The sequence below is a fragment of the Lissotriton vulgaris genome, unplaced genomic scaffold, assembly GCF_964263255.1.
Source record: "Lissotriton vulgaris unplaced genomic scaffold, aLisVul1.2 SCAFFOLD_1329, whole genome shotgun sequence".
Lineage (NCBI taxonomy): Eukaryota > Metazoa > Chordata > Amphibia > Caudata > Salamandridae > Lissotriton > Lissotriton vulgaris.
This window is the reverse complement of record NW_028255097.1, coordinates 17,908-32,940: the sequence shown is the minus strand read 5'-3', so window position 1 is coordinate 32,940 and position 15,033 is coordinate 17,908. Positions and strand designations below refer to the sequence as shown.

The window sequence follows — 15,033 nt, the reverse complement described above, 5'->3', positions numbered from 1 at the left end:
TACTGATGGTTCTATTAGTGTAAACTCTGGGGGGAAATATTGGTCCCATTCTGCCCCACTCAGAATCCCGTTCTAAGTGGGAGCATACATGGGTGTTTACAAAGTGGATGATTCATGCGTCCGAAATAATTGGAAAGATAGGTGTGCTGCTACTTAGTTAAAGGATTGATGCACTGGACATATCAATTCTAAGAAAAGGAATTAACATATATGCACTAGTAGGTATGCATCAGAACCAACTGATAAGGTAAATATTTTTGAACTTAGAAACGAGAATAGTTAGGCATCCATACTCAGAGATGTGAATGATGTGCTTGCATGAAGATGAAGGATCGATGCGTCTACAGTAACAGGGATATCTGTGTTTTATAGAAGAATAGAGATGTTTCTGCTAAATGAAAGGCAATATTCTACTAAAAGGGAATCTGTCTGGATTAACTGGTGGAAAGTTACCTCAAGTGGAATAAGCAATGCATCATGACTCAAAGGAAGGGTGAATTTGTCTGGCCTAAGAATAGGAATTCAATTGATAAAGGTTCTTATAGAGAGTTGCTAGTCACCCTTCAGGGTATCAAGGCACTGGCGTAGAGTGTTTTGCAGTTCAGTCGAAGAGCTAGTTCAGCTGAAGAGCAAGGTCTTGAGGTCCTTCTTGAATTGAGGCAGTGAATTAATGTATCTTTCTAAGCGGTTAATGGATGCATCTTCTCTATTTGTGAACCAACTTTTGTATCTTAACTAAGGATGGATGGAGTGTATAAGAAGAACGATGAATGCACCTTTGTTTGGAGCAAGAGTTGTATGTCACCCTAGAGTAAAGACATAAACATAAATGTATCTCTACTAAGCTGATGGCTGACTTAAGAGGAAGTATAAATGCCCCATCACTATCAGAAGGTATTAAGACACCTACATTGTATGGATGAATGCAACAGTTTGTAGGACAAGTAAAGATCTGTTTATGCGCCAGGAAGATGGATGCAGCCATCTGTGCCAAGCAGAAGGATAGATGCATCTGTGCTAAAGACTGATACTGGGGCTGTGTGAGGTTTTTATTTACTCAGGAATAGTCTTGTGCAGTTACTGATTGTTCATCTATCTGTCGCTTGCAGTTTCCTGCTTTTCATATGGCTCTGATCAGATTTATGCCAGAATGTCGAGGGACACATTTCTTATTGCAACAGTATTGCATGTAGGACATTGACTACATTCTATCGTTAAGGTAAGTATATGTACGTAGGTGTAGATTTAGTGTTCTTATCTCCACATCGACTGCCCTTCAAGATTCATGTCATCAAGGTACAAGGATGCGGAGTAAAAAATACTACTTTTCTATACACCTGCCTTAACAATATAGTGAGAGTGGATATTCTCCTCCCCATATTGTTGCAGTGTAGGGTGATATGAAGTACTCAGTTTTGTGGTAGAGCACCTGACACACTTTTCTCTTGAGTATCTTAGTTGGCACTAGTAATACCTGAGAATTTGTATGCAAGTGCATTTCTTGCTTAGCTTTTTCTTGTAAGTACTTTGAAACCATGCTGTGCTAATACATTGTGAGCAATTTGTATTCAAAAGTGTCCCTTGCTCAGCTTTTCCGGACAAACAACTCAGCATAAACACGATTTTGAAGCGTATGCACGAACATATGAGCACTTTTTGTGGTTATCATAATTTTTCAAGAATTATGTGTAAACTTGGAACCTTCACAAATCCCAAATGATTCAATTGTTTGCACTCGAAAGAAGGGTAAATACGATCTTCTTTGCTAATAGGAATGATAAATGCATCCGCCCTAAACGATGGCGGGAATTGTCTCTGAATAAGAAGAGGATACATGTTTCTGCACTGAAAGTGTGGATGGGTGTATCCGTATAAAGAAACAAAGAAACATGGTGTACCTACAGTAAGAGGGCGAGTGGGTGTTTAGGTGAAAGAACTGATACTTCTGGAGGAAGAACAGATCTCTACAACCAAGATGGAAGGGCAGCATGCTTATGCTCCTCTGTTAGGTGCCGGCGATACATACATGGAACATATGCTGCCAGAATGACCTGTTGACTACAAGGAAAGATATCAGCAAGTTGCTGGAGGTGAAATCAGTTTCCTCCCAATAATGATACTTACGGCAGAAATCAGGTGTCCTCCAGTCAATGCAGATCCCTTTGTCCAAGCACTTCTTAGCGTAGGCAGCGATGGCATCACACAAGCACTTGCAGTCACCTCCAGAGTCACAGCCGCAGGCATCATGCAGGCAGGCCTCATAATACGGCCCTTGGTATTCCTGCAGGAACACAATGCAAACTTCATCTCAGACACAGATTCGGGAAGGGAGAAAAGAAGAGCATTCTGATAGTAGGATTGTGAGGGATCAGGATCAATGAGGAGGCAGGGACAGGAAGGGAAGGCAGGCAGCCAGGGACAGGCCCAGGCAAGGTTTGGAAGGTTTTACCTGAAGCCACATGAAGGAAGGTCTTTCTGCTGCTGGAGCACATGGGTAACCAACATCCTCAAGGAACATCATATCACTAACAAACATCTCCTTTCTACTGATTGCCTCCGTACTATTAATCTCAGCAACATTTCTGTTCATTGAGTTCCAAAGCCTGCCTAAGCGAAGGTAGTCCTCAATGTGGAGGCACGTCTCTATTTTTGTCGCGCTAACAGTGGTGGTTATTGTACTTGCAGTGCACTGTGTGGGTCACTGTTCTCACTGTGATTGGTCGTTGTTCGCTCCACATTGTGAGTTTCTACAATGTTTACCAGCAAACAAGGACCACTCTGCAACTGACCGTGCCTGCTACAGGTCACGATACGCCAAGTGAGCCTCACTGTCACTTGCTGATTTCCCCTCATTGAACTAACTCTGAGGCACTTTTCTTGTCTCAGTGCACGCTGTGTAACCGCTCTCTTTCAGAGTACTTTGGGGTTACTATCTTTGCAGTCCATTCCATGATGCTCCTTTCTAGCCAGTAGGCTTCAGTACCAATCGTGTAGTGAATATCATGAGTCACGGTACCTGTGTAGTGCATGATGTGGGACACTAGTCTGATAGCAATGCACCCCGTGCTTACTGCACTCCATGTAGTGTGCTCTGTGGGTGATGGTCTTCTTACCAGGGATTCAGCCAGCTATTCCCTTGTAGTGCTCACGGAGAGGCACTAATGCAGTGTTACGCTTGGGTTACTATAGCATCAATGCAGTGTAAAGCTTGGGTCACTATAGTAATTTTAGAGTAGACAGTGGGCACATGCCCTCCTTGCACTGCGCACTATGAGTCACTGACATCTATGCAGTGCACACTTCGGTTTACTTGACTCTTGTACTGCATTTTGCAGGACACTGTCGTATTCACAGAACATGCCAAAGATCCCTATACTCATGTGAAATGCTGTACTCCGGGAACACTGTGCCTCATACTGTGAGGCACGACCGTCTGTTTCACTGAACTCACATCTAGTAATGGATCACTGTGCCTCACACAGTAAAGCATGGCCATCTTTGCAGTGCACACTGTGTCATTGAACACTGATTGAGGGGGAGGTGTGGGGCAATGGTCAGAGAGGCTGACTCCGGAGTGCGGGGACCACAGTTGAATCTCCCACGACAGCTCAGCTCACCATCATGTGACTCTGGGCAATAGCTCACTTAATCTCCCCGATGACCCCCCCAGCGCCTTCAAACCTTTGAGGGGTGATATGTTCGTGCTTTACAAAAGTGAATTATTATTATTATAATTCATATCTACGCACTGTGCCTCACACCATGAGCCACGGCCATCTTTTTAGTGCACACTGGGCCAATAAAATTGCACTGCACAATGTGGAACATCATGCTTCTTGATTTTCCACACTGAATTATCACCTTGACAGAGGCCAATAAACTCCTTAAATTGCACAGTGGATCACATGGTCCTGCGTGTATGCTCACCTTTGTTTACGGGTCCTAGAGCGTTATTGCACTCCTTTCAGAGAGCTGTGTGGTTTACCCCATTAATCACAGTGTGGTTTGTGGGTCAATGGCTCAATCCCATGAGTGAAGCTTGGGTCTTGATCCCCCTCACTGTGCACTAGTACCAGTCACACTGGGCAAATGAGGAATTAACCCCTTCCATGCCCATTCCGTCATGAGTCACGGTTGGGCTGTGCTGATGACGGAATGGTTCCATCACGACCACGCCCGCGATTGGAATGTCCAGCACAGGGCTGGAATTTCTGCTGCATTCAATTCATCAGAGACTTGCACTGAAATTGGTAGATGCCAGTATGCATATCTAATGCTCTAGTATACAAATGAAATTCACAAAGATGTGTTCAAGTGCTCTTTGACGATGTTCCAGCCATCCCCATATGTTCTCCAGAGCCAGTCTGTGTGAATTAGTAATAATATCCCTGGTTTAAATGTGATAATATACACAAGGGAATGTCTTTAATTTGCTCATGGTAAGATCTTTGTAGGCCAGGGGTGCCCTCTGAGTAGCTCCTATGCCCCGTTTGCTGTCAGCTCATTTTGTTTCTGGAGATATAGCCAAGACTTACCAAGAACCCACACATTGTTGTCTTGCAGGTAAAGACGCTAGGGTTAAGCACTCCTTACCACGCTGTGACAGGGTGCGAAGGTGTCGCTGTTGATTATGGCACAGTTCCTTTGCGCCCAGGCGCTGCGATATGGGTTTTTGCTGCAGGGCTCCACAATAATGTTCACATCGCCACACAACGGGTTCTCCTTCCAGCTGTTGGTAAAGTCCAGCAAGTTGGGGGCCACGTACTTGCTGCGGGTCTCATAGTCATCTTTCTGGTTCCCATTGTAGTTGCCGCAAAGTCCACAGACGGAGGCCTGAAGGAAAAAACACATAGGGTCAGAAGTTTAGGGAGACTCACGTTGTACCTGGATTGGCGCCCTGCAGTTAGGTCCAATAACAGACAGAGGTTTGTCATCTTTGAGTCATCCGGACTAGGCCGAACCACCACCTGTTGTCCATGTAATAAGCTACAGTTTATGGTGGGAATCACACTGCCAATTTAGCCTGCTTTCCAGATATCCTCGTCACAGCTTATGATTGTTTCTTAACCATTTGTGTTTTTTTTTAATTGCCCTTACTAACAAGACTATGTATCTACCTACTAGGGCCATAGTGGGAAACAGAAGTGTATTGGTCCCTAAGACTCTCTCCTGTCCTTGTACAGTGGCGAAGACTAAATCTAGCGAGCGAGATGTCTAGTTCCACTCTTTGACACACACAGACCCACAATCTTATCAAGTAGTAATCTCTGTGATGGCAGAGATAAAAGCCCACCAATTAATAATAAGCGCACAAACTAATTGAACCAGATGCACTCAATTACAATACGTGCCAATGGAAAGGCCATTCGCCAAGGGCCGAAGCAATCAACCAGACTCCCTCTATACCTATGTGCTGACAATGACTGATACCTTACTCAGGTTATCATTAGTGGACTCAAGAGTAGACCTTTTGGCTAGGTTCACGCTACACAACTATCACATACATGCATAAATGCATTCATACCTTTATATGTACATACATGCATGCTAGCTAGCTTGAATCTCCACCTGATTCTCTTCTGGCGAACCTCAATCAGTTCATCATTGGACTATCAGCTATAATTGAAGTGCTCACTTAAGTTCAGGGCATGTAAAGTGGAATGAAGAAAGACAGGGGTTTCCTAAAAAAAATTATTTGGATCGCCTTATCATCTATTTATGTTTATGCATTCTGGAGTTTACACCTGGGGCTAGGCCTATTTAGGTCAACTTTATATTTCTCTCCCTGGAGACCTTTGAGAAGCTGACCCCCTCCCCATTCAATCATATTTACCTTGCCGATGTTGAAGAGCTTGACGAACAAATTCATGTTCTTGTTCCACAGAAGAGAGATGATGAACTTGTTTGGGATGGTGATGTCAAAGGTCATGAACAGAATGTTTTTTCCCACTCGGATATTTGGGTCCGGGACATTTGGGGTGATGGTGTATTGCTCATTAAAAAGCTGAATAACCGTGGCCTGTAAAGGGAGAGAGTGTTAAAAGGGATTCCTTAACGACCATCCAGAAGCGTTTTATCAAAGAAATTGAATGGAAAATTGATCTTATAGAGAGTAAGGAAGCTAATGGAAATCAGGTGCAAACTACGTGGTGAGTGGGGGGTTTATGAAGATGCTCTGGTATATTATACAAAGTGATGTATGATTCATAGTGCTCTAGGGTCAGTTCATGAAATGAAATGGGGTATTTATAAAGTGCGCGGATACTCACAGAGAGCGTCCCGGCGCTATGGTCATGGATTGTCAACAGGCACAACTAGTCTCACTCTAGTGCCCTACTCTGGTACCTGCACTGCTGTACTTCCAGGGTGCAGGACTCCTCACCTCCTGATGTTAAAGTAATGGGTACACTTAGTCAAACTTATGAGTGTAAGACTCGCACTGTACTGAGTTCACCGCCAGGAACTTGTCTGCTGTTGTGTCAGAGGAGGACTCTGCGGGCACTAGTATCATAGTGAGGAACTGGTGACCTTACTGGTAGTCACTGGTCCATAGGAGATGTCACTCTTCTATATCTGATTGCGAGTGGGAATTTGACAGGGAGGAGCAAGCACGCAGACAACAGTGACTTTACGTACCCCAATGGTAATCTGGATCGCCCTGGAGCAGGTGACGCCCAACCTACCGCAGATGACATTTTCCGTCACAATTTTGAATGAGGAGAGAGATTTGTTCACACCACAGCTGTCCTAGAAGATCAAAGACATTAATATATTATTAGAGATCGGAATGAGGAATGTAGGTAGTATTTGTATAATGCAAAGGCAATAGAGTGCTTCACAGGGCTAAAAGCCAAGATACAGTCAACAGGTGATTAAGGGGTGGCTGGATTCTGAGAAGGAAAGAGGACTGTTACTGCGTTGTGATGTAGTGTTCTTTAAAGAGGTGTGTCTTCAGCTCTTTCCTAAATTAGAAAACAACACGAAAAACAATTCATAGAGACAGAGAAACAGACCAGCTAAACTCTGTCATGGGCTTTCATTATTATTTTTATATGAAGGAAATCCTCAACTGAGTGTTTTTGTGTAGAAAACACACTAACCTGGCCTACAATTAGGACCTCCAAGGTACAGGGAGATAACGTTATTTTTCAGAATCACACAACTTGGTCAAGTGACTTGGAAAGCATTGGGTGCCGCTTCGTGGAGTTTGCTGTCTGCTGTGGCCCGTCATCGCTGCTGCGCACCGTGGGGGATTTTCTCGGTCTTCTGCTGGGGGATCCCTGCTACGCTCCTGCTGGGGACTGCAAGAAGGAAGAGACAACCACATCGGCCTGCCCCACGTTCACCTGCCTGACCAGGAGGGACTGAGAGACTGCAAGTCCCAGTAGACCTAGCGCTCGCCTCAGCGCCGGCAACACCTGAGGACATTCAGCCCCTCCTCCCCTCAGTATATATTAGACCTGCCTCACCCACGGTGCGGGACGCGTGCGGGCGGGCGCCGGGCAAAGCCCGGGCCAAGGGCGGGCCTGTCCTTGCCCGTCATAGCCCGGAAGAGGCAGGGCTGGGCCACCTTTTTGCACTATATTATTCGAACTTTGTGGGACATTTATCACGAAGGAACTGTGTCCTTGTGCAAATCTAGTGGCTTGGATGTTATTATATACTTTTATTTTCCCTTTTTAACTTAAATAATGTTATTGGATTAGAAGACCTAGTTAAATTTTAATTTTAATTTTGTATACAGTCATTTCACATTCCTGTTGCCAAGTTCATTTCGTGCTGTATAGACCTCCATTGGGACCATATACATTCTTGTATTTATACTCCCTGGTAAAGTGCTCATTGTGTTCTTATTATAGCAATGAGCAAGACAAAAGTAAACTTGGGAAACAGGGTGGTGGGAAACCTAGATGCCTTTATCCTCAGGGCAAATACGGCCATTACAAAAGAAATACAGGAAACAGAACGAAGTCTATCTTTGGACTTGCAATGCTCAATAGATAGGCTCTCTTTAACTCCCGGATTGCCTAACAGCCCGCATAGTACTATCGAGGAGGATCCTACAGACACTTTATCCCTACCTCAGACATCTTTAAATGTGGAGACCATCGTACCTATTGAACCAATGGTAGTGATAACAAAAATGACTACGAGGGGGAATCAGTCCAAACCCAAATCTGTAAGAGCGAATATCCCGATTAGTAAGGGCCCAAGGGGAACTAAGAAAATGGGAGCACAGGGATCCATAGAAGGGATCCGTCTAAAAGATCATGTGACAGATATTGATGAGGCAGACCCTATTTTACCTAGGTCCCAGACATCGCCGGATGGACTATCTACGGGACAGGCGGACATGGCTCATTGGACGAAATTAGAATTAATGTTATCAAAATTATTGGATCCAATCCACAAGAAACTTAGTAATATTGAAGATGGGCTAACTCAACTGGAGGTCTTAGTTGGGCGCTACACTAACCTTAGCCCAGATACAAGAACCACCAGTGAGCCAGCAATATTAGTGAATGGTATCATCAGGGACCCCAATGAGAAACAAAAGGGAGAACGACCCAAAAGATTTAGGGAAGTTAAAGGGACTCTAGTCCAATCAGTAAGCAATGTTAGCTCACCCGCTGAACGCAGCACACCTTCGGATGTAACTGATACTAATAAGCATTCAAGTAGGAGTGGCAATGATGATCCCGTGAGAATTGGAGAGGGGCCTGATAGTGAGCTCCATCTCCAGGAACCACAGACAGTTGACCTATCCCAATATTAGGTAATGTTCCCCAACTTAAGGAACAGGCTAAAGAAAACTATGATCAACTGTAGAATAAACTTAATCAGTGGTTTTCTAATAATCTTTACCGGGGCCAGGATGTCCTTAGGCATATAATAATTGCTCGTAGAGTTAAATGGATTGGCAAGCGAACAAAAATGTGTAATGGTGACTGTATTATTTTTAATTTTAATAATCCCCTAATGGCGGGAACATTTTTGAAAGAGTCTCAAAACCGTCCCCTGAGAAATGGCTCTAATATAAAATGTTAATCTCTGGGCTACTTTTTTTTTTTTTGGGCTACTTTTATGTACAAAACCCGAGTAGGAATCAACAGCAGTTTCCCCGACCCTATCCCAGTATGGGTGAGGATAGATTTCACCAGCCATTAGAACTGGTCAATAGATTCTCTCCCTTATCTGGGCTTGAAAACTGCGATTGACTACGGGAGCAGGTGGAAAGGAGTTCAGAAATAGTTAACCCTCCGGTAACTCTAAATAGGCCATAGTCCAGCGCCGTACAGACGGCCCCCATCAATAACTTTTTATCATGGAATAAATCGGGGCTCGCCAATAAATTTAATGACCCTATTTAGCTAGCCTTTGTGAAACAGTTTAGGATAATTAGCCTACAGGAAACATGGGCGACCAATTGTAATTTCCATCTTGATGGATACAAGGCCTACTTTGTCCCGGCCATCCCCTCTGCAAGTGGCAGGCCAAGGGGGGGATTGGTAACATATATTTCTGTAGGCATTAAGTGCCAGGTCAGGATGATCTCTCATCCACATCCAGGCATTCTGGCATTAACTCTAAGCAGTAGGCGAATAAGGTGGGGCTTATTAAATTTTTATAATTCCCCAGCTATCTCCTCTGACGTGAGTAACATTATTGATCGGGCCAATTTCATATGAGAACACACGGGCAATAATCTTCATAGTATGATAATCTCTGGAGATTTTAACATACATCCCTGTGGAAATCCAAGTACCACAAGGATTGCGGATTTAAGTTGCCCCCTAATATCGGGATTCCACTTTGAACATACGATCCAAGGGGAACATCTTAATAACATGCTGATCGAATATGACATGGGAGTTTCTATGTCCTTAACAAGCCCCATATCTAAATTTATTATACCAACGGCATCCGTAGAATCAGCTCTAAGTGGATTTACCATATGTGTCAATGAATATAGCGATCATAACCCGATTTCAGTTCACATAGGTGGCCCTTTATTGGAAATTGCACGCAGTGACCCTGTAGTAGGCTCTCTGAGGACCACAGATGGTAAGCGCAGGTTAAGGTGGACTCAAATTTCACCCAAAGAATTTTATAACAAGGTGAAGAATCATTGTCTGGGCGAAATAGCCACCTGCACAGCACAAGGAGTTGATTCTGCCAGTATCTTAGCGGCCTTTGCTGGTATGATCACAAAAATTGGGGATATGCTGATAAAAGAGAAGGAAATAGAGCCAATCAGGGACCGAGGTGGTTCAACACGAATTGCACTAAAGCAGCCAAACGCTTGAGAGATGCGCTGTCAATTATTCCTAGAAATCAATCAGAGATACGCTCCTGTAGAAATGACTACAAGCTGACCCTTGCTAACTGCAGGGATACCATGAAAGATGAAGCCTGGAAGGAGCTGATAGACTCTAGAACACTACAAAATAGCTCAAGGTTTTGGCAGGCTGTAAACGGGCCTTTGTTTAAACCAGATGGAGGGGATGGTCTGGTGGCACATATAAGTGAAGGGGATAGGGTTCTTTATTTTAAAACAATGTTTGATAGCCCACTTATGCATACTAATGGGCCACAAAGATACGATAATGAACCAGCTATTATGTTCACCCAAAATGAGATTCTAGATGGAATCGCAGGTTTAACATTCAATAAAGCACCTGGGCCCGATGGGATTCCTCCCGATCTATTCAAATCTGATCCCAAGTTTTGGGCACCCATCTTAGAGTCTGTTTTTAATGCTACTATTAAGGAGGGGTGCCCGGAATCTTGGGCATGTTCAACAAGAGTGCCAGTATACAAGAAGGGTGAAAGAAATAGCCCCTGTTGTTATCAACCAATCTCCCTTATTGATTCGGTAGTAAAGGTGGTGGGACGGGTCGTTTTAAAAAGACTAACTGACTGGACAGACAATAATGGGATCCTATCTGACTGTCAGTATGGGTTTTTTCCAGAGTGTTCGACCACCGCCCAGTGTCTTAACTTATATTTATTTCTTAATAAATATACAGTAGTGCATCCCGGTAAAATTCACCTTGCCTTCATGGACTTGTCTTCTGCATTTGATTGTGTTAATAGAATTTAATTATGGCAGTCCATGGAGGCAAGGGGGGTTGATATGGGACTTGTAAATTTTTTGAGAGATTTGCACTCTTCGGCGCAGGCTAATGTGAGGTACACTAAGGAGTTGGAGATTACACAGGACTTCCCTATTAAGAAAGGTGTACGTCAGGGCTGTATAATGGCACCGTTTTTATTTAATTTTTACATTAATGATTTAGAAAGTATCCTGGTGGCAACTAAAGCAGATTTTCCTTATATTGAGAAGCGGGGTATACCAGTTCTTCTCTATGCAGACGATGCTGTATTATTAGCAAGGACAGAACTTGGTTTGCAAACTCTATTAAATGCTTTTAAGGATTTTATGACAAAACTAATTATAAATAGCACCAAATCATACACCATGAGAATTGGGAAATGCTCTGAAAGGGCATTTCAGTATAGATCTGGCGGAGATATAATCCCGAGTACAAGGGTTTTCTCATACCTCGGAGTCCTTTTCGATAATCAGCTAAAATGGGACCCTTTGATCCCCCAAAAAAAAGGGGGATATAGCCCGGGCAAATGCGGCCATCTTTAACTTTGCTTCAAAGGTGGGAAAAAAACCTATAGGAGCCATGCTGCAGGTCTATAGAGCCAAAAGCATAGCAATAGCAAGCTATGGTAGCGAGCTTTGGGGGCGAGGCTCTATTGAGTCATTACAGATTGAAGAAAATAAGTTCCTAAAAAGACTACTATGTGTCCCCCAGGGTACTCCAAACTTAGTAGTCCATGAGGAATTGTGGGTCCCATACCTGTGTGATCTTGTGACAATGCGCCCCCTGATCTTTTGGCTGCAATGCTGGCTCAATCGGGATATCCCCCTCACTCATGCTATACTTAGAGATTGCATGTCGCTTGATAATAAGGCCCGAATTTCTTGATTCAGCTACTTAAGAAAGAGTTTTGAGCAACTGGGAAGGGGTATTTTATTTACCAACCCAGAATCCATTTTGAAGAAGGATATTGTATTAATCAAGACTGCTTTCCTGACCCAGAAAAGATTAGATAGGGAGGCTGTAGAGTCTATGAAACCATGTGTCCGGGCCTATCTCCCCATTATCATGTCTCTTTCTGTAGAACCATATCTCTTGGGGACACTCACCTCACATGAAATGTTTCTATTAACAAGGCTACGGATGAACATCTTCCATCTTTTGTTGGCTAGACCAAAGGTGCTAACCCCTTGTAGTTGTGATGGGAATTCCCCACAGGATCTGACACACTTTATGTTTCTTTGCCCATTATATTCTGATCTTAGAAAACTTTTTTTGGTACCAATCTTAAAGAAAAAGAACTGTAAACAAGTCAGACCTGCACTGATGTTTTTACAATTATTGCCCATTGATTGTATATATTTTATTGTTAGCTTTTTAAAGTTTACTGTGAAATCAAGATATTTTATGGATATTTAATGTATTTATTGGTCTCGTTCTCCTTTTCCATTGAAATTATAATATTAGTCAGATATACTTTTCACTGCTCAATATTTGTTATATGTATGTGTGTGACTTTTATGGATTTATAACCTAAATCCGAACAAAGATATTTGATTGATTGACTTGGAAAGCAAGGCCACGAGCCCAGGTTTCCTTGTGTGCACTTCTGACTAATAGACCCCCTCTCTAGTTTTACGAAAAAAGTGTAATCAGATTCTTGATATATATTTAACACAACCGAGTTAGATAAAATGAATTAATATGAGTTCATAAAAGAATAATTACTTGCAAAATAACAAATTCAGCTGAACAATTTGGCCTCAGGGTCTCCTGGGTTCAAAAATCTGGCTACAGGCAGAAATCAACTGTGCCTTAGGCGTTTGGCTCAACTCTGGTTTGATTTAATCAGCCCATGAGTCCAAGAAGAAAGAAGAAGTCAAACCCAGGCTCTAGTTTTCTTTGGCTTACCCACTTCAATGTATTATGAAATGTTATGGAGCATCTCAGAAACGCTGGTAGGGCTGGAGGGGACTCAGTCACATTCCGGTCCGCGATACTTAATAAACCAGAGAACCAAGACCCTGAATGGTGAATTTTCTGAGGCACAGAATGACAACGTTCAATGTCACGGTGATGCCTCAGAGGATGGATTGACTTCCCTTAACAACGTCTCATTCCCCTACATGGCACTTCCACTTCCAGAATTAATACATCCCTTTTCATGCCCTTCAAGGAAGTTTTTACAATGTTGTAAATATGTAATCTATGCCTGTACAATCCTAATCCTATTGTGTTTTTGATTTTTGTGTGACTGCATCTGTTGTTTTATTTTACTTTTTCATCTCGTTTGTATCTGTAACTTGTAAGTATGTCAATTTTCTCATGTATTGTGCCTGGTTCTATTGGGAAGCGCTCTGACACCTTTGGGTAAAGTCTGCACTATATAAAATTGCATTAAATAAAATAAATGGCACTGTAAGAAGAAAAACGCCAGACTACTGCACGTCTCCTGAAAGGCTGAATTAGTTCGGAGGAGGCATGCATCAGATTTCCATAGCCCAATATGTGTGATAAATGAAGTTACAATTGATGTACAGCCCGGTTATGGTCTTCACCAATCCAACTGGTACCTGGACCCAGTACATGCAACGTGCAAACTGCCCCAGACCTCAAAATCACCATGACTGATGCTTTCCCACTGTCATAAATACTGCACAATTACTGATTTTCCCAACTCTGAGAGAAATCACGAAAAGCCTCTAAATCTAGTAATCATTTCATCATAGCTTTGGTTGGTGGTGGCTGTGGTATTCCACCACATTCACCCCAGTAAGAACTCGATGGCCTATTTCACTTGCAATTTAATTTCAAAGCAAAATGCATTGATGTCTGCCCTGTCAGAGGGTTGTGCCCTGCTCGCCACTGCCCCAAAGCAAGCAGTTACTTGGAGCTGGACTGCAGATCTTACCGTCACCAGGGTGTACTCGCAGTTGCCGTCAAACACATATGGGTGGCCATCGAAGGTGTTGACGTGGCCTTGACCGTAGAGGACACAGGTGGATGCACATTGGAGGTTCTCCGTGCACTCCCAACGCCCCCCCGTGCACAAACTGTTGTGTGAGAGAAAGAGCAGGTGTCAGTCAGTTGAATAAGCATTTACAAGGCTAACTTGCTACCTTACAATGTGCAGAGGGGGGTAAAGATTGAAATCTTCTATATGACTCAGTGACACCCTAACATTAAAGAAAATGGGAGTCATGCAACAACAGTCCTGTCTTGTGAGGATTGGTCCTTCCAACATGTGGCCCTGAATTACAGCTCGTTTCCCTGGCCCTCGGTATTCCTCGATCTACCGCCAAAGTCCTTTACTTGTACCAGCCTCTGGTTATCGATCACATGATTTATTGAGGTCTTGGTCTTAGCTGTACCTTATGGGATGCAAAGTTTATCTGATGTGCTGACACTTTGTAGTCATTTTTTTCGTCATTCTTCTTCTTTAGAGGGTTCACCCAATAGCTCATGTACTAGCACCTTGCAAGTTTTTTGTCTTAGATCTACCTTACGGGGCTCACACGTCAGCTAATGTGCTGGCTGGCACCTTGTAGGTTTTTGCTGTCTTAATATCTCATTGAAAACTGAATAACAAAAAAACAACCCTTTTGAGACAAATGTTATTGTGATACCTAGATTGTTTAGAAAGTGATATTGTGTTCAAATTCAGTAAAAAAAAAAGTCTCTATTCTCTTTTCTCTGGTGAGTCGTTAAACCATCTCACCAAACGTTGCATCTTCCCATGTTTTCATCATCTATTTCTTCTCGTTTGCTCCAGTCTCTGTGCTTATTCTCGCTCTCATGAACTCAGGTAACTTAAATCTGGACTGTTGGTCCACCAGCATTTCATGGGCTCAGTAGCCCAGGAACGAAAATAGCTAGCAAATTGGATTAAAATGATACAGCTGAATAAAAGGCGCAAACA

General features: G+C 43.1%; 1 protein-coding gene across 1 annotated transcript in view; it reads right to left on the bottom strand.

The window, feature by feature from the left end:
• The window catches only part of LOC147659245 (uncharacterized), a 130,604-nt gene that overhangs the window by 97,664 nt on the left and 17,907 nt on the right, over positions 1–15,033 (bottom strand). The window contains exons 12-16 of the mRNA XM_086951858.1: positions 14,026–14,167; positions 6,637–6,747; positions 5,834–6,019; positions 4,594–4,833; positions 2,125–2,281 (exon numbers count right to left, since the gene is read on the bottom strand). Of these exons, the coding sequence (XP_086807984.1) occupies positions 2,125–2,281; positions 4,594–4,833; positions 5,834–6,019; positions 6,637–6,747; positions 14,026–14,167 (836 nt within the window). The remainder of the gene's footprint in view (positions 1–2,124; positions 2,282–4,593; positions 4,834–5,833; positions 6,020–6,636; positions 6,748–14,025; positions 14,168–15,033) is intronic.